Source organism: Nelumbo nucifera, chromosome 7, assembly GCF_055504915.1.
Source record: "Nelumbo nucifera cultivar China Antique chromosome 7, China Antique-T2T, whole genome shotgun sequence".
In the NCBI taxonomy this organism is placed as follows: domain Eukaryota; kingdom Viridiplantae; phylum Streptophyta; class Magnoliopsida; order Proteales; family Nelumbonaceae; genus Nelumbo; species Nelumbo nucifera.
This window is the reverse complement of record NC_142655.1, coordinates 26,191,704-26,210,189: the sequence shown is the minus strand read 5'-3', so window position 1 is coordinate 26,210,189 and position 18,486 is coordinate 26,191,704. Positions and strand designations below refer to the sequence as shown.

Here is an 18,486-nt window from a genome sequence, read left to right as displayed (position 1 = left end):
CAAATGGCAGTGTCACCTTTCTTAGAAAAGTATAGGGACAAAATCATCCAAAGCTGATTAGAACAATTCTGAATAGGTTTATCTAGACCAAATCTACTATCCAACTTACTAGTTTCAAACTTCACTTGGGTTGGTGAGAAAAATTCAGCAAAGGTTAACCAGATCGAATGGCAGTGCTAAGTTAATCACCCATAGAACGTACAAGCTTTTTCATACCTTGAAAGAATTTTAATATGGTCCAATAAAAGCTCTCATATAGTGTTGCATGGACACAGGAACAAGAGCCAGAATCCGATGCCCCTCTAAAGAATACACTACTAAAATAGTTCATATTTTTTGAATTCTCTTGCAAAAGAAAAAAATGTTGCCTTTGTTATCAAACGTTTGGTATGAAAAATGACATTCATTTTATACATTATCTGTTCATTTGTCAAATAATAAAAATGAAATGTCACATAGAAGTGTCCGCAAGTATCCATGGAACTATCCCAGATGGACACGAATCCATTTAGGAGAGTCTGCAATGTCTCATCCCAATGGTACCAAAGAGGCATTCCCTACTTTTCACTTTTCAAAATCCCACTTCTGATATATCAAACAGGTTCATAGAGGCCCAACATGTGCCCATCAATGCACCTCATGGCTGCCACCTGCAAGTCCAAGGGGCCATAAGATTCTGTTACATATCAAACTTGAAATGATGCTTATAAGACGGGGATTATACCTTGCCATGGATCTCATATTTGATTGGACCATCCAGCTCAGCTCCTAATGCAATTAACTTTGTCACTGTGCTGTTAATGTCTGAGACCGTAAAGGATAGAAGTGAAGAGTATCCCTTTTGCACAACATGGTCACTGTGATGCTAGAGTTAGCTACTAAATCAATCACAGCAAAACCACAACTGCAGATAATGAAATCATCACTCTATGAAGTCCGTGTCATACATGTAACATGTTACTGATAAATTCCCAAGAAATCTTCTGCAAAAACTGGGCAGATAAGAGTCCTTATCCATCTCTTAGTGAATTCCCAAGAAAGACGACCCAACTCATGCATATTATAATCAACAAAATAGAAAGATGATTGGTGGTGAGAAGTCCATCAGTCCATCTACCTCTTCCCTTCTCTCTAGTTATGAACTATTTTTAAGAGTCATGTTGAAAACCCTATCTTATCAAATCATGAAGGTAAGATTACCTGCTCAATAGGCTTGCAATGGCTAACAAAAAAAGGTCCAAATTGTTAACAACATATGCAATATTCTAACAATACAACACGTGGTCAGTGCTCTGCAAAAGTATAGAAAATAGAATGCTAAGGTAGTTAAGAGGAATTCATAATTCCTAGTTCTCAAACAGCTTCCTGAGTCCTGTTTCAGGCTGTTTTACCACATATGGCACTGAACCATACATCAGAAAGTATACACTAAAAAACTAGAGTTCCTTAATGAAAATGGTCTAGATATGACAGTTATAGCCATATGAGAATTTTAACCATCACATATTTTTCTTCGAAAAAAACCAGGTAGGTAATGTGGCCAATACCACTATAACATATATAATTCATAGACATTGCAGAGAGCCATTCACCATTGTTTTCCTTATTATATGGATGATCACGATGAACTAATTGAGTTAATAATAAAATAGGGCCAGAAGATAACCTACCATCAAGATGGATATGTTGCACCTTGGCTTCTCTATGGAATATGGGAGGCTACAAATGCAGGGATATTTGAATCAAGGCCCCATTCAGTCCCTTGTAGCACATGAAATCATTAGCAAAGGCCAATGTCAGCATTAAAATAGTTCTGCTTAACATTTTTTTTTAAGGTAAATAAAATTTTTTTATTAAAAACAAAACAGAAAGTACAAGAAAGGTGATCAGCAGTTACCCAAGTCCTCCCCAACCTGACTCCGAACTTTAACACTCCATTGACAACAAACCTAGAAAACAAATTCCCCTCTTCTACCATCAAACCTAATTGAGAAACAAAGACAACCCCAACCCCGATTCCTACCGATCATTAAACCACTGCCACCCCTTGACAAACTATAAAAACCAAGCTTAAAATAGAAAAGATACCATCATAACAAAAGAAACTCAACTCCACCACTTGGTCCTATCAACAACTTGAATGGAAGTCTATCTACTTCTCTTGGAGCATTTCTTCGATTTCTTCACCTTCTTGATAGGAGTCACACCAAATAAGCTCCCTTTCAGCCTGGCGAAAGCTTTCGAAAACTGCACTGATCGAGTATTTTTCTGCTTTCTGAAATGCCCTTTTCTCAATATCTCTAAACTTCTTAGGACTTGCATTGATTCTCTCCAGCTCCAGAACCACATTCTTCTTAAAGATCAGCTCTGCCCTCTTTGATTTTGAGCTCTGACAACCCTTGAACTTTGCCAAGAAAGCACTTTAGACCTTAAAGAATTAAAAGGGCCATTTTCACTGTTGTGGACGCGTTCGTTGGGAAGAAGCACCGCCGGCAGAAGCAGTGATGAGGTGTCCTCATCAGATTATCTAGCTAGTCACAGTTCATCTTATCTATCTTATCTTATCTTATTTGTTCCTTACCTTATCTATTCCAATAAGGATTAGTAGAAGATTAGTAGGAGTCTGATTTATCTTAGGGAGTCTTATCCTTCTTAAGTTAGGAGTCTTATCTGTAAGCAGTCGAATTCAACAAGGAGTCTTCCTACAAGGAGGACTCTACCTCTTGTAATCTCCTATTTAAGGAGCTGCGATTATGGAATAAAGCATTCAATTCAGTCGAGAAAGAAAGTAAGGGAGAGTTAGGGTGATCTCTTGAACAAATCACCCCCTTTAGGTCGCCACGATAGGGTCTGCACGAAAAGGGAGGGGCAAAGGGAAACTAGAGGTTCTCCCCGTGGACCGACCCGTGACGAGATCCTATTCCCGGGCCCATAACTTTTTGGTATCAGAGCCAAACGTCATGGGCGATCTAGAGCAGCTGACGTCCAGGGTCCACGAATTGGAGCACTGGCTCGTGGAGAACAACGCAGAGGTATGTGAAGTCAAGGACGATGTCCAAGAGCTACGATGCTTGCTGGAGTCGTATTTCTCTAACAAGGAGAAGAGCCCCAAAGGAACTGCAACCACCAACAGCCGCCGACCAGATTTGGCGGAATCATCCGGCAAACAACAGATCGTCGCCCCGGCAGCCACTGTTGTCCCCAAGTACAGTAGGCTGGAGTTCCCTTCGTACAACAGCAGCGGAGATCCACTGGGATGGCTATACCGTTGTGAACAATTCTTTTGCAATCAGCATACGAAAGACAAGAGATAAGGTCAGTCTGGCTGCATTCCATCTAACGGAAGAAGCACAACTCTGGTTCTACCGAGTGGAGCAGGAGGAACCCGGGCTTAGCTGGGGCCAATTTAAGTCCTACTGCCTCCTCAGGTTCGGGCCCCCATTGACGAGCAACCCGCTAGGTGAATTGATCAACCTCAAGCAGACAGGCACCGTGGCGGAATACCAGCGCCAATTTTAGACCCTCCTTGCCAGAGCAGCCTCGGTACGACCGGATCAGCAAGTAGACATGTTCACTGTCGGATTAGCTGAACCCCTGAGGGTGGATGTGGAGATGTAACATCCTCCCAACCTGGTCACTGCCATGAACCTAGCTCGCGCCTTCGAACGTAAGCTACAGCTCAGCCGCGAGACCTTCAGTATGGGTCGACCGACGACATCATGGACACCCCCGAAGTCAACTGGGGTGGCCCCTTCTTCGGCAACCAGCAGGGAACAAAAACTTCACCCAAGTATCATTCCCAGGTCGGCATCAAGCACAGGAAGCAGCATGACGACACCCCCCATCAAACGTTTATCCAGAGCCGAGATGGCAGATCGCTGGGCAAGGGGGCAATGCTTCAACTGCGATGAGCTATATTCGGCGAGGCACAGATGCAAGAGGCTATTCTACCTTCTGGTAGATGAACAGGAGGAAGACGAGGATGGATCTGCAGCATTAGAACCCGAGATCTCCCTCCACGCAATCACCGGAATAAAGACCTCCCAAACTATGCAATTGTGGGCGCAGGTGGCAGGGAAACCAGTACGTATCCTCATAGATTCGGGAAGCACGAACAATTTTGTAAGTGAGCAAGTTGCCCTTTAGCTGAAACTACCCATGGGAATCAGACCGCAACTGCAGGTAGCCGTTGCAAACGGAGAGAGGGTTCACAGCCCCGGAATTTGTAAGAACATCCAAATACAGGTTGAATCCGAACCCTTCTCTGCCGATTTATTTGTGCTACCCTTGGATGAATTTGATATAGTACTTGGAGTTAAATGGTTGATCACCCTAGGCCCTATCCTATGGGATTTCAGTGCCCTAACAATGTCAATCCGCCTGAATGGAAAACAAGTTACTTGGCAGGGAACCAGAGTAAAGGCAAAAAAACCGTAGGTACATACACTTCAAGGCGAAACTATGCACACAGCAGATATGGAAAGACTCCTCACCGACTTCTCAAATATATTCCAAGAACCCAAGGAACTTCCACCCGCCCGAGCTTGTGACCATCGGATCCCTTTGATAACGGGTTCAGAGCCGGTCGTCGTCCGGTCGTATCGCTACCCACATCTGCAGAAGGACGAGATAGAGAAGTAGTGTACGGACATGATGAAACAAGGAATCATCTGTCTTAGCCGCTCCCCCTTCTCCTCGCCGGTTTTATTGGTGCCAAAGCAAGACGGAACTTAGAGATTTTGTGTGGACTACAGAGAGCTCAATAACAGAACCGTCAAGGATAAATTCCCTATCCCCGTGGTGGACAAACTGTGGGATGAACTCCATGTAGCTCAATACTTCTCGAAACTGGACTTCAAATCAGGATATTTTCAGGTCCAGATGGCCCCCGAGGATGTGGAGAAAACAACCTTCCGAATGCATCATGGTCACTTTGAATTTCTAGTTATGTTGTTCGGTCTCACCAACGCCCCATCCACATTCCAGTCTCTGATGAACGAGGTATTTCAGTCCCACCTTTGCAAATTCGTCTTATTGTTCTTTGACGACATCCTCGTCTACAGTAAATCAAGGATAGAACGCGTGCATCATCTACAGACTATTCTTGAACTTTTGCACCAACACAAGCTCTTCCTAAAGCGGTCCAAATGTTCTTTTGGAGAGCACCAGGTTCTTTATCTGGGACATATAATTAGTGGGCAAGGTGTCACGGTGGATGATTCCAAAATTCAAGCAATCCAGGAATGGCCCAAACCTCAATCCGCCAAGGCTCTTCGCGAGTTCCTAGGACTGACAGGATACTACCGCAAGTTTGTACAAAATTATGGACTATTGGCTGCCCCATTAACCAATATGCTAAAGAAGAATGCCTTCCAGTGGGATGACGCAGCCGACACCGCCTTTGCAAACTTAAGGGATGCCCTCTCCTCCACATCAGTTCTGCAGTTGCCGAATTTTGACCTAGAATTTACGATCGAATGTGATGCATCTGGTGTAGGTATTGGAGCCGCATTGCAGCAGCAAGGACACCCAATTGCCTTCTTTAGCCGCAAACTGGCGGACCGACATCTAAAATTACCCGCCTACGAGCGCGAATTGATTGCGTTAGCTGAAGCAATGCAACACTGGAGGCCATACTTGTGGGGAAGGTCCTTCGTCGTCAAGACTGATCACTACAACCTCAAGTATCTGTTGGAGCAGCGGCTTACGACTCTGCCTCAACAACATTGGGCTAGCAAACTACTCGGGTTTGATTTCCGGGTAGATTACAAGGCGGGATCCCTAAATCGGGCTGCAGATGCCTTGTCCAGACGTGACGAAGATGCTATGCTCCTTTGTGCGATTTCACGGCCCCGAGTCACCCTGTTATAAGGCATTAGGAGCATGCTGCCCCAATCACCAGAATGGAGGGACTTGTTCAGAAAATACAGTCCGGAACGACTGACTCGAATTGGTCCGTTCACGACGGGTTGGTGCTATACAAAGGACGGATATACCTCCCAGCAGACTCTTCTTTAATTCCCTCCGTCATCTCCAGTATACATAACTCCACCCATGAAGGCATTCAGAAGACATTGCATCGTGTTCGAGCCGATTTCCATTGGCTAGGCATGAAGACTTCTATTCGGGACTTCATCCAGAACTGCTCCACGTGCCAACAGCACAAATGGGAAAACCTGCACCCGGTGAGCCTTCTCCAGCCCCTTTCACTTCCAACACAAATCTGGGCTGATATCTCTATGGATTTCATTGAGGGCCTACCCAAGGTTGGCGGGAAATCTGTTCTATTCGTGGTGGTGGATCTCTTTTCTAAGTATGCCCATTTCATCCCCCTGTCCCATCCGTATAGTGTGGTTTTAGTTGCCCACGTTTTCTTTACGCATATTTTCCGCTTACATGGGCTACTAGAATCCATCGTCAGCGACAGGGACCCAATTTTTACTAGCGCTTTCTGGAAGGAACTGTTTCGGTTGCATGGTACGACCCTAGCTTTTTCTTCCGCCTACCACCCTCAGACAGACAATCAAACAGAGGTCGTGAACCGTACGATCAAGATGTATCTCAGTTGTTATGTGGGAAACCAACAACGCCGGTGGGTTGATTGGCTTCCCTGGGCCGCATATTGTTATAACACGACCTATCATTCTTCCCTTGGCATGACACCCTTCCGGGTCGTCTATGGCCGAGACCCTCCTCGCTTGTTATCCTATGGGCCCGGTTCGACGCGGTTGGATGAGATTGATCGTTCCCTACAAGAACGCGACGCCCTCCTAGCTGAAGTGTCTCTCCGCTTGCAACAAGCACAATCACGCATGAAGAACGCCTATGAGCAGCACCATCGAGAATTAACACTTGAACCAGGACAGTTTGTGTGGTTAAAGCTCCAGCCCTATCGGCAACGCTCCTTGAGCCACAGGGCTCCCCCTAAATTAGCTCCTAAATTTTATGGACCCTTCAAGGTTTTGCGGCTGATCGACACAGTTGCATATCAGCTAGAACTGCCAAAGCACAGCAAACTCCATGATATTGTCCACGTATCCCTGCTCAAGCCATTTATGGGCACTCCTCCTGACCAAGTACCCCCACTACCACCCTTGAAGGACGGTAGACCCATTCCCCAACCTCGAGCTCTTGTTCGATCCAAAGTCAATCGGGGTGTTCTCGAAGTCCTGGTGGAATGGGATAATTTACCATCGACTGAGGCCACATGGATCCCCTTGATTGATCTCCAAGACACATATCCAGATCTCGAGCTTGAGGACAAGCTCGTCACCCAGGAGGGGTGTAATGTTGTGGACGCGTTCGTTGGGAAGTACCACCGCCGGCAGCAGTAGTGATGAGGTGTCCTCATCAGATTATCTAGCTAGTCACAGTTCATCTTATCTTATCTTATCTGTTTCTTACCTTATCTATTCCAATAAGGATTAGTAGAAGATTAGTAGGAGTCTGATTTATCTTAGGGAGTCTTATCCTTCTTAAGTTAGGAGTCTTATTTGTAAGTAGTCGAATTCAACAAGGAGTCTTCCTACAAGCAGGACTCTACCTCTTGTAATCTCCTATTTAAGGAGTTGCGATAATGGAATAAAGCATCCAATTCAGTCGAGAAAGAAAGTAAGGGAGAGTTAGGGTGATCTCTTGAACAAATCACCCCCTTTAGGTCGCCACGATAGGGTCTGCACAAAAAGGGAGGGGCAAGGGGAAACTAGAGGTTCTCCCCATGGACCGACCCGTGACGAGATCCTATTCCCGGGCCCATAACATTCACCCTCAAACTACGATGAAAATACCACTTTAAGGCAAAAACAGAGGACATTAGAAACGTTGTTATAATTCCATTAGACAAATAATAAAATAATAAGACTTGCTGATGTGGCGCTGCTCAAATAAAAAACCTAGAAAATTATAGGTGGGTCCCACTTAAAATTCCTGCTTGTTCACAACTGACGATAAATAAAAACAAAAATTCCCATCGGTCCCACTTAAAATTCTTTCTTCTTCCCTGTTCTCTTCACCGCCATAGCCACTAACTAAACCAGTGGTTGCCCTGTCCAACAAAATGTTCCAACCAACTATCGAGTTTTTGTCCAGAAAGCATGAGCATCAATGAAGTTGAGCAGTCCCGATAGCATGATTTGTCTATTTTCCTCTCCATCGTCGCACCATTAATGGCTCTTCGGCATCGGTATTGATGATTTTTTTCATTTTTGAGAGTCGGTTTGTCATTAGATTGAGCGAGCAATCGATATCTTCAATGAGGATGACTGAACGGTTGCTCAATGCTTGTAGCTCCGAATTATTGGTCATGGTAGCAATCAAGCTTGATTTGCCAGACCCAGTGTGTCCATACAATAGATACCCTCTTATCAAGTGATATAAAAGATTCCAATAGAACAGTTAGCAAACATAGTTCAATTATCATAATTGTAAATCTTGACGTATACTATGGATCCTCTGATTGTATTGTTCTAATCCAACAATTGTAGCTGTAGAGGAGGGTTAACCACAGTTGTACGGGACAAGCCATAATGTTTAAAATCAGGTAATTATGGTCTGGGTTGGCTAGAAAGCTACTCCAACAACTGTATCTATTTACATACATCATCATCATATCACATATGACAAGAAGGACAGGGATGTAAATCCATGATTCTAAATCCTCAATGATAGGGGTGAGAGGTGCTAATGTGTTGGTAGGTTCTGAGTCATGAGCCCACCGAATGCAGAAGCCTCAGGCGTTGCCATTGTCGTTTGTTCTCCCATCAATACCACCTTAGCCTTAGGTTAAACATTTTGATTTCATGAGTAAACACAGACACAGGATAAGTCCTCGCCTTCTCAAGGGCTCCTGGCTTCGTTTGTTTACGTCAACGAGTCAATGTCCAATACAATGGCGGTATCCACGGCCTCAAGTAATTTGTTGTTTCCCTCACCATAAAATTCAATTAAACTTTTAAAATTAATGGGGTTTTAATTTTAGCAGGCAAATGAATATTGACACTTTAAAATTAAGTGTCATGAATGGTGTGATTGGGTGCAATGGCAACGGAGATGCGGTTGGAGGTCTTGGAATGAGTATGAGTGAGGCAACACAAGTTGCATAAGGGTCAATGGCGATAGAGGTTGTTGACATCAACGCCTCAATAGCCATTAAACTCAGGGATCTCAAAGCAAGAACATGGGCTGAAGAAATCTTGTAGGGACTCGTAGAAGAAGTGAAGCAGAGAGAAGAGTTGTGAAGGCAAAACATTTTGAAGGACTGCAAGAAGCCCCAACAACGACCACGACAGTGATAAGATTTCCTTTATAAGTTTCTTTCTTTTTTTCTTTGTGTTCTCTTCTCTCATTGTTTTTTGTCTCCCTCTGTCTCTCTCATCCCTTTCTCTCTTTATCTGCCTTTATAGTGAATAGAAGAAGACAAGATAAAAGGGGTGACCATTCTGTTAGACAGGGAGGCCACTGGTTCGGTTAATGGTTACAACAGTGGAGAGAGAAGGGGAAGAAAGGAGAGTTTTAAGTGGGATATCTGACTAGGTGGGAATTTTAATTGGAGCCCACCTATAATTTTGTAGATTTTTTTGACAACACTTGAACTTTGTCAACCTGTGAACAAGTGGGAATTTTAAGTGGGACCACCTGTAATTAATTTTATTAAACAAAAATAATTATTTTTGTTTTTATTCTTAGTCATTTGTGAACATGTTGGAATTTTAAGTGCAGACCACCTACAATTTCCCAGATTTTTTACTTGAGCAATGCCACATCAGCAAGCCTTATTATTTTATTATTTGTCTAATGGACCCACCATCTCTAATGTCACCTGTTTTTTGGCTTAAAGTGGTCTTTTCATCATAGTTTGGGGGAAAACATGGCCCTTTTAATTCTTTAGGGTCTAAAGTTCTTTTTTGGCAAAGTTCAAGGTTTGTCAGAGCCCAAAATCCCTGCCCTCTCCTCAGTTCCTTCTTATCCACATTTTCTATCAGATGATCGAAGTCCCTTGAGCGCTTCCTCCACCCTTGCATTGAAACCAATTTCCTCGCTTTTTAAAGTATTCTTTCAACTTTTCTCCTCTAATTTCCTAAATGCCTTCCTTGCAATTCCTCTCCCCCTCAAAAGAACAATCCCAATGTGTTTTACTAACCTCCACCTCCTAGTTTGCAACTGTTTGCAAATCAACTGAGCTCTTCGCTAAATGAGTCTCGTCCAGCATCACATTGTCTTCTTGATTTTTTTTCCCATCCTCTTCCAATTCATGTTCATCATTGCCAATAAGAAGACTTTTTCTATATTCTCCTTTCCCACTATAAACTAATAACGCTTGACAGAAGCCAAGCCACCTCCGACATCAGCCATCCTAGCTACTTCTTCCTCTACATTTCTTCATCACTATTAACCACCAACTCGTCTTCTTTAATCCCAGTAGTCCCTCCCAACCCAACCCCATTTTGAACAATCCTAGCATCCACTTCCACACCTGTATCAGGAGCTTCTATTTTGATCACCAAACATCTCTTTCTACGCTCTCCTCTACCAAAATATTCTCCTTCCTTTTAGAATGCAAATCATTCACAGGCCCTAATATTCCATCACAAAACTTAAATTTCTATCAGGGACTCCTTCGATCACTTCATGTTGCTTAGGAAACTGCATCTATAGTTGATATTTGGGTTTCTTTAGATAAAACTTGTCAAGCTCCGTTTGAACCCCCCTTTTCTGTAGATAAACTTTGTCAAGCACCAAATGAAGCCATATCTTGTAAAGCCCTACCCCCCTTTAAATTTAAATTTTGACTCATTCCAATTAACTCAATTTCTATCTTGGCTCAACCCCTTGGCAATTTGAATCCTATTATCTCTAAAACTCGGCAATGAACCATCACCTTCTCAGCCCAAGTTTTGGGCTGAACCCTTGTTTTATTTTCCAAATTAAGGGAGCCTTATGGTCCAACGGAATGCTCGGCCCAGCTTCTAAAATAAAACCCTTTGACTCAGCAGACTTAAAACCTTTTAATTGCTTACTCAAAACTTGTGCAGATTTTTTGAGAACCTCTCTCTTTTCATTTGCCCAACGACACCTGGGCCCTATTGTCTCCAACTCCTCTCCTGAGATTACCATTTTTCCCTTATCCTTGTTCAACACTTCCTTGCAACTCCCCTCTACCTCTTTGAGTCCATCTCCTTTGTGACTGTTCAACTTCTCTGAACACCTCCTCTTGTTTCCATCTATATCGCCCAACGCCATGGCTGTCATTCTGATCCCCAATAATGGGTCTTCACCTTCCATCACAATTCAAAGCTCAAATATTTCACCAGAAAATAAAAGATTGAGATGTGAAGGAATAGGCTACACATCCTCTGTCAAGCACGTCCTCTGCTTAACTTGATTATTAGTGACTAGCAACTGGTTATGAGGCACACTCCATCATCATAATATGCAATTACTTGCTCCTCAACCCAAATCCATAAACTGTTTCAAGTCTGTCACTCTACTTATTTTATAAATTTTGAGATGTCAAATCCAATTAATTAATCTAGACTTGGGTGTTATTAAGAATGCTATCCAATACCCAACAAGCCAAAGATTACATCATTCATACAGTAACCAAGCAATTTACATCCAAATTATTATTTTGATAATAAGAAAAATGTTTTCAATAAAAAGGAAAACAAAGATTACAAGTACAAGGTGAAGAGCCCTCACTCACAACAAAAACATCATAAAACAAGCAAAACCAATAAAGACAAAAGAATAGAATGCATTTCTTAGATAAAAAAAAAAAAACTAAACAGATGGATTTCTTTCTAAATCTTCCATTAACTGCCAAATCATCTGCAAGATCTTTCCTACTGAAATCTTTGAAATCAGACAGATTAAGAGGTCAATCAGCCACCAAGGAGCAAATTTCTGCCATCAGATGTCTTCTTATTTTATACTTCTCCACAAAGATGTGCTTGTTTCTCTCTCTGTCTCTCCAACTGCTCTGGCACACAGAAAATGGGATAATGCTCAAAATTATTTTGGCTTTTTCACTCCTACCTAGCTCTGATCAATTTAAAATATCCTTAAGTTCATCTGGGTTATAACTCCCAAGCAAAATTTGAAAAGCAGCAGAATATAAAAAAGATGTTCCACACTACAGAATATAAGTTTATATCCAATTTATGAACAGACATGAAATATGTGAGGTTGTCAATTTCTAAGTTATTTGAATTTCGAACCTGCCTAATGTAAAAAAGATCTTTCCTATTGCTAATATTGTTTGTTTTTTCTTCCAAAAGTTTACGTTTTAATACTGGTTTGAGAAGGGGATTATTGCTTACAGGATAGTGAACCACTAGAAACATCTGCCGTTTTGAAGTTTCTCCAAGATGTCTTATTTGATCCCATCGAGTCTTAAAAAAAGTATTTGGTCAATCAACCTGGAGGAGTTTTCTCTTGTTCATCCTTTTTAGGCCTCTATTTCAGCCTGTTCCTCTCACTGAATCCTTCCTGGTTAAGGCAATTTGTTTAGGTCCTACACCTCTTAAAGTAAGAAATATGTAGGGAAGTAATGCACCAGAATTCATCATTATAATAACATAGTTGCTATTTCTTTAAAGAAAAAGGCCATGCATCAAAATGTCAACACTTGTGAAATGCTTCAATGGAAAAGGAAAAGTTGGACTGTATCCCCATGTATGTGTTGTTTGCAAATTCAATGATGATGAAACCTACCACCTCTTTTTCTGATGTGATTATGTTAGAGAGATGTGGAAACCTTTTTTACACTTTTCAATACAGCTCAGAAAGACATCCCATGCTCTTATTATCAGTTTTCTCTGCAAAGGAAGAAAAGGTAAATTTATGTAGAGATGTGCTTGGGTAGAAACACCATAGATCATAGAGGAAGAAAGGAATGAGAGAATCTTCTCAACATAACCAGATTGATAGAAGTAATAATAGACATCATTACCAAACAAGTCACTCACTGGCTGATAACAAGTGATGGATTCATATACTTCTCAATTGATAATTTTTTTTTTTTGATAAATGAGAGTAGTTTTATTAATTCAAAAAATAGTAGTACGTTCAGCCTAAGAAGAGGCACGAGGTGTTACCTCTCCCTAGGACTGAGTCATAAACACTAAACAAACACAAGCCTGAAACACAGTTACAAAGTGGCCCAAAACAGATCTCCCCTTGACACCCCTTGCCTGGCCAAAGAATCAGCCATTGCATTTGCTGATCTGCTGACCCACTAAAACCTGACTGACATATTCCTTGTCAGCCATTTAACTTTCTTTAACAGATCCCTGTAGCCCCAACAAGCTGTCTCTGGACTTGTCAACCAGCCCACTACTACCTTGGAATCCCCTTCTACTATCAAATTATTCACTCCAAGTTGACTGGCCATCTGTATACCTTGTACCGCTGCTAATATCTCTGCCCTTACAGAATCACCAACACCCACTGGTCCTGAAAATAAAGACAACATGTTGCTACTTTTGTCTCTCAGAATCCCTCCTATTCCAGATGGCCCTGGGTTACCTTGGCAGCTACCTACCCCACACTCTATATCAGCGGATAATACAAATTTTCTGTTTTATCCAACTCTACACAGAGTTTAAATAAGTCTTGGATCCTCCCTACCCCACACTCCTAAGGGTTGCTGAAACTCAATTTTGATTACTGCACCTTAGGTAACCCAAACCCATCAGGAATAGTCAGAATCCATTAGAATTCTGCAAGAGGATATTCTGGTTTTCTTGATCCCAACTGATTCTGAAGTTCCTGTTTGAGTTAATATTAAGACCTCATAAAAAACCTTGAGACTGATAGCAAACAGTGGATTTCAATTGGCAGACATTGAAGGGGACAGGGGATTTACACTTTTACAGAAAGTTACTGTCTGGTTTCAAGATGGAAGTGAAGTACATTGAACTTCAGGCATTATGTTAGAGAGCTTAGGAATCTGGTATCTAGAATGAAACACCTTGTTCAGAAGTATGCGGAATTCAGCAAATTCTCAAGCAGATAGCATACCTAGAGAAGTGGGGCAAATTGTTTTATATTGGGTGCATCCATGTCTGAACAAAACATCTTTGATGGATGACTAGGTTGCTGTTATTCTGTCTTTGATGTTGTTGTGCATCAGTATTGCAGTTATCATTTCTTTGAAAGGGTTAGATCTAGTTCCCTACATTTTGGAAAACTAGATGACTGTACTTTTATAAAAAAGGACTTGGGTTGAAGAAATAAGAATTTAAGTACTCATAATTTAACAGTGGTATGGAATTAAACAGAATGGGATGGTGAAACAGGATTCATGTAACCGAGCCCATATAGTTGGGATAAAGATTAGATGACGATGAGACAATTGAACTTTTATCAGCTCTAATCACAACACACTTTTGTGCAGTTACTTACAAAAAACTAGAGTTTTATTAGTTCTAAGACAATAAATTTTGGCAGGTATTGGCTTCAAAGTTGCTTTTTCACTGTTAAAAGATCTGAAGACTTGTCAATCAGAATAATAGCTTAAGATGTAATGGAGTAGAGTATATTTTGTGAATAAGTATTCCTTTACATCACTACATGATTACACCAAGAGTGCTATTCTGTTGGGCTTGATTGAGTACAATTACACCATCAAATGGTCCCTTCATGATTACAGATCACTCACCCATACCTTATTTGGATGGATTTCCTAAGCAGAAGCCATCAAAGCTCAGCTTAAAAGAGTCATGAAGGAGAGGATACAAATCCAATAGGGACTATCAACCTGCAGGTAGAAGAAGAAAGCATGTTGGACCAATTCCTATAATACCATATCATCATCAGTGGTAAAAACATCAAAATCAGGCCTTGTTTTCACCCAATGTGCTACTTCCAGTGTTTTTCCTTGTTGTTTAAGATTCTGTCATTTCTTTCTTCCCCCAAATTATAGTAGCTCTTGTACACCTCCACATCACTTTTCCTCTTTTTATGAGGGGGAAAGAATGAAAAATAAGACAAAATCAACTATAAAACTATCTGCAACTCACATTTATGACAATGTGTGAAGAGATCTTAATGTTCCATATCTTGCTTATTCTCAAGTAGCATAGTTAAGAATCAACTTCAACCATGTGCATCACCCAGAGGCTCTTGGTAAACTCTAGTCCTACAAAAGCAGCTCAATACTCTGCTTTTATAGAGTTTAATACTCTGCTTTTATAGAGTTTATACATCCAACACACTAGAGAATATCTGCATTCCTTCATCATCTCTCTAAGTATACCTCCTTTAAATGCTATTGTCCACAGGTAACAAAACCAGGACACATCTCCAACCTCTAAAACTTATTACAACATCCCATTGCATCATGTCTTATGAGACATCAGAATTATATAGTTCCTCTCCACTTCCTTTTGCGGTGCTTCCTGAGCTGAAAAATGAGTTTTCTTCCACTGGTAAAAGAAAAAAAAAAAAAAAGACTGCAGGTATTTCAAGGCTAAAAACCTTTTAGAGTAAGGCATGGATACCAGATCAAGGATCGTGTAAAATCTACATCAGCTTAAGAAAAATCCTAGTTCTTCCTTAGCCATCAGAAGAGTGTCTGAAGTGCCACTAGAGATTGACGGAAAGACATATGAAGTCAAAATGACTAACATGCCATTGGTGCAAGGGAGAAGAAGTTACAACTACCCCATCTCAATTTGCCATTTTTCCTAGAGAAAGAAGCATGAACATACAAGATAACTAATTTATTTTTTTGATAATTACTAATCTATATTATCATACAAGATAACTAATTTTAGCCAATGTAATAAACGGGAATCAACTTATCTAAACTTATTCATTCCAACCTTGTTAAAACAGAATAATCTGACAATAACCAACTACAGTTATCATAAGAAAAAAAATCTTTAACTTGATAATTGTTGTCACTGTTAGTCTGTTACCAATTACTGTGCACCATGTATCAGCTTTTTCTCAAAATAGCAGTATCTTACGAATAAAGCATCTTCCTTTCTAATTATTTTAGAATTGATATTAGTTTTCTACAGACGTCTTTAAATTTCAAATTCAGGAAGAGACATTCTCCTGTGTCCCCTCTTCTTCTGCTCTACTTGAGGGCAAACAAAACACAAAAATCACAAAGCATTGAAACTAAATACAGGATTTCGCTTAGTGTTACTGTTACACTGCATCTACCCCGAAATGAATGGTAGCTATTAAATTATTAAGAAAATGAGACAGTTTTAAGCTATAAGGGATACTAATGTGAGAAAGCGGGCAGAATGCAATAGAGAGGGAGGACGAACCCAGTGGATTGCATGAGTGCGAGTTTCAGAGGACCAGATTGAAGTTCAGCCCATCGAAGCGTGCAGACGTTGATGCTGAAATCCAACCCTTCTGAGTAGAAACGAGCGGCTCGCGGAACGTCTTTGTGCAGTTGAAGAATCCACCTAAACGAAGCCATTAACAGTTACTTTTCCTCTCTGTGGTATGCAGGTATGGTCCGTTCAGCGCGCATCTGCAATGCGTCAACAAGCAGAGGGGCCGGTTTGAGGCCGGTCTACCCCAAACACCCCCTAGAGGGGCATATTGAGAAGGCTCCGATACGATACGTATCGGCTGATATGTATCGTATCATGTGTCAATTGCTTATAATTACCCCTTAACTTTCATTTGCCAGAAAGATCCCCTAAACTTTAACTTTGCGTTAAATACCCCCTGAACTTTCACTTTGCGATAAATATCCCCTCTATTAAAGTTTAGTCAATTAATTTCAAAAAAGATTTACTTTCAGCTTTTAATTTTTTAAATCCCCAAACTACCCTTTTTTATTTATTTGTATGATTTATGATTTGATTAGTGATGAGGGTTGATCTTCCACGCCAGTTATATTCTACCATGGTAGGTCGACTAATGAAGTTTGAACAAACTCCGACCTCATTTAAAATCACATCAACAGATCAAACATGTTAGACACGTCTCAGCCGAGTCTTGAGGTCTATATAAGGATGAGCCTTCACTGTTAGAAGGTACGCTCACTTATAGACACATACTCTTTTGCTTTGATTCCTACTCTGTTTCTATCACCTTTGAGAGCTCGATATTTACATGACCGTCCGAGTTCTTTGCCTGGAAAATCCCCCGGTCCTCTGACATCTTTTGTCTTGCAGATTCAACACTCAACTACATCTGTCGATCTCTGAGTTGTCACTAACAGCAGGGAGCCAATAAATTCCACCATCATCAATTAGTTTTTAAAATATAATATTAAAGACTTCTCAGTTGCTTTGATAGATCTTTGCATATTTCTGACTAGATTCAATATTCAAATGATTTTTTTTTTATAAATATAAATTTAAGGATTTGTTGGTTTTTCTTGGTTTATTAGAGAAAGAAATGGATAATTGTTTATATTTTAAGATGATGATAAACATTCATGTTGGTGAAATGGAACAAGAATTAAAAAAAAAAAAAAAACTTGTTTTTCTATGTCTGTGAAAATGATTTTTGTTATTTTAACTAGTTTTGTTTGGAGAAAATATAGGTGTTTTTGGATCAGTTAGGGTTTAAGAGAAAAGGGTGAGGAAAATAAAATAAGGAAAGTTCATGTGAGTATTTTGGTAATTTAATACATTCTTCATTTGACTTAACGATAGGGGTATTTGTCGCAAAGTGAAAGTTCAAGGGGGTCTTTGTTGTAAAATAAAGTTTAGGGGGGTAATTGTCACTAACCCTGTAGTATGGGGGTCTTTGTGATTTACCCAAAAAGTGGAGTGTCAGGGATGGCAATTTCAAAGGAATTTTCAAGTACCTAACTTGTAGGGGGAGAAAATGGGTAGGTTCTACCTAGAACCGAATGGAATTGACCTTGAACTAACCCTATCCAATCTATTACAAGGTAGGGATTGGTTCTAAATTCTTGGAATCGGCCCCCACCCAAGCAAGTTCAAGGCTCTAGGGGTTTACCCTAACCAAACCAACCATGGTTGGCCTTGGTGGAACTTGCCTTGGAACCGAACTTAATTGCCATGAAATAAACCCCAAAATACTTTTGGGAATGTGAAGATTTGAACCCAAGCACTCATTGTTACAAAGGCCATGGTTTCACTTGACCATTGAATTACTAAAGTTATTTGATCATTTGTTTTCATTTTAATATTTGAATGTGCACAATAAATAATATAAAGAGTAATGCTTACAAAATTTAAATTTAAATTATAAGTTTTGAACCATATAATGATAATTTGCATATTAAGTTACTCAATTTAATCAATAAAAATAATATAAGTTTTAAATTATATATTATATTTATTGAAAATCAAATTTTAAAGAATATGCTTTTTTTTATTATTTTGAAGGGGGAGGGGGGAGTAAAGAAAGAACAAGTTCCACGGATAGACCATGAAACCGACCCCAGAACCGCTAAGGCCAAAGTTGACCTTAGAACCGACCTTCATATGATAGATTCTGATTCCAAAAACCTAGAACCAACCCCTATAGGGTAGGTTC

General features: G+C 40.6%; 1 protein-coding gene across 1 annotated transcript; it reads right to left on the bottom strand.

The window, feature by feature from the left end:
• Positions 1-310: 310 nt before the first annotated feature.
• LOC104593433 (uncharacterized) lies at positions 311-16,553 on the bottom strand. The gene is made up of 3 exons (XM_010253263.3): positions 16,284-16,553; positions 725-857; positions 311-650 (listed from the first exon to the last, which is right to left on the bottom strand). The coding sequence occupies exons 1-3, from the start codon at positions 16,439-16,441 to the stop codon at positions 594-596; spliced, it is 348 nt and encodes a 115-aa protein (XP_010251565.1). The 5' UTR covers positions 16,442-16,553; the 3' UTR covers positions 311-593.
• Positions 16,554-18,486: the final 1,933 nt, after the last annotated feature.

Coding starts and splice junctions, on each gene's coding strand:
- LOC104593433 (XM_010253263.3), bottom strand. CDS start 16,441: ATGGCTTCGTTTAGGTGGATTCTTCAACTGCACAAAGACGTTCCGCGA. Junction 858..16,283: donor GCACTCATGCAATCCACTGG/GTTCGTCCTCCC, acceptor CTAGCATCACAG/TGACCATGTTGTGCAAAAGG. Junction 651..724: donor AATATGAGATCCATGGCAAG/GTATAATCCCCG, acceptor TTGGACTTGCAG/GTGGCAGCCATGAGGTGCAT.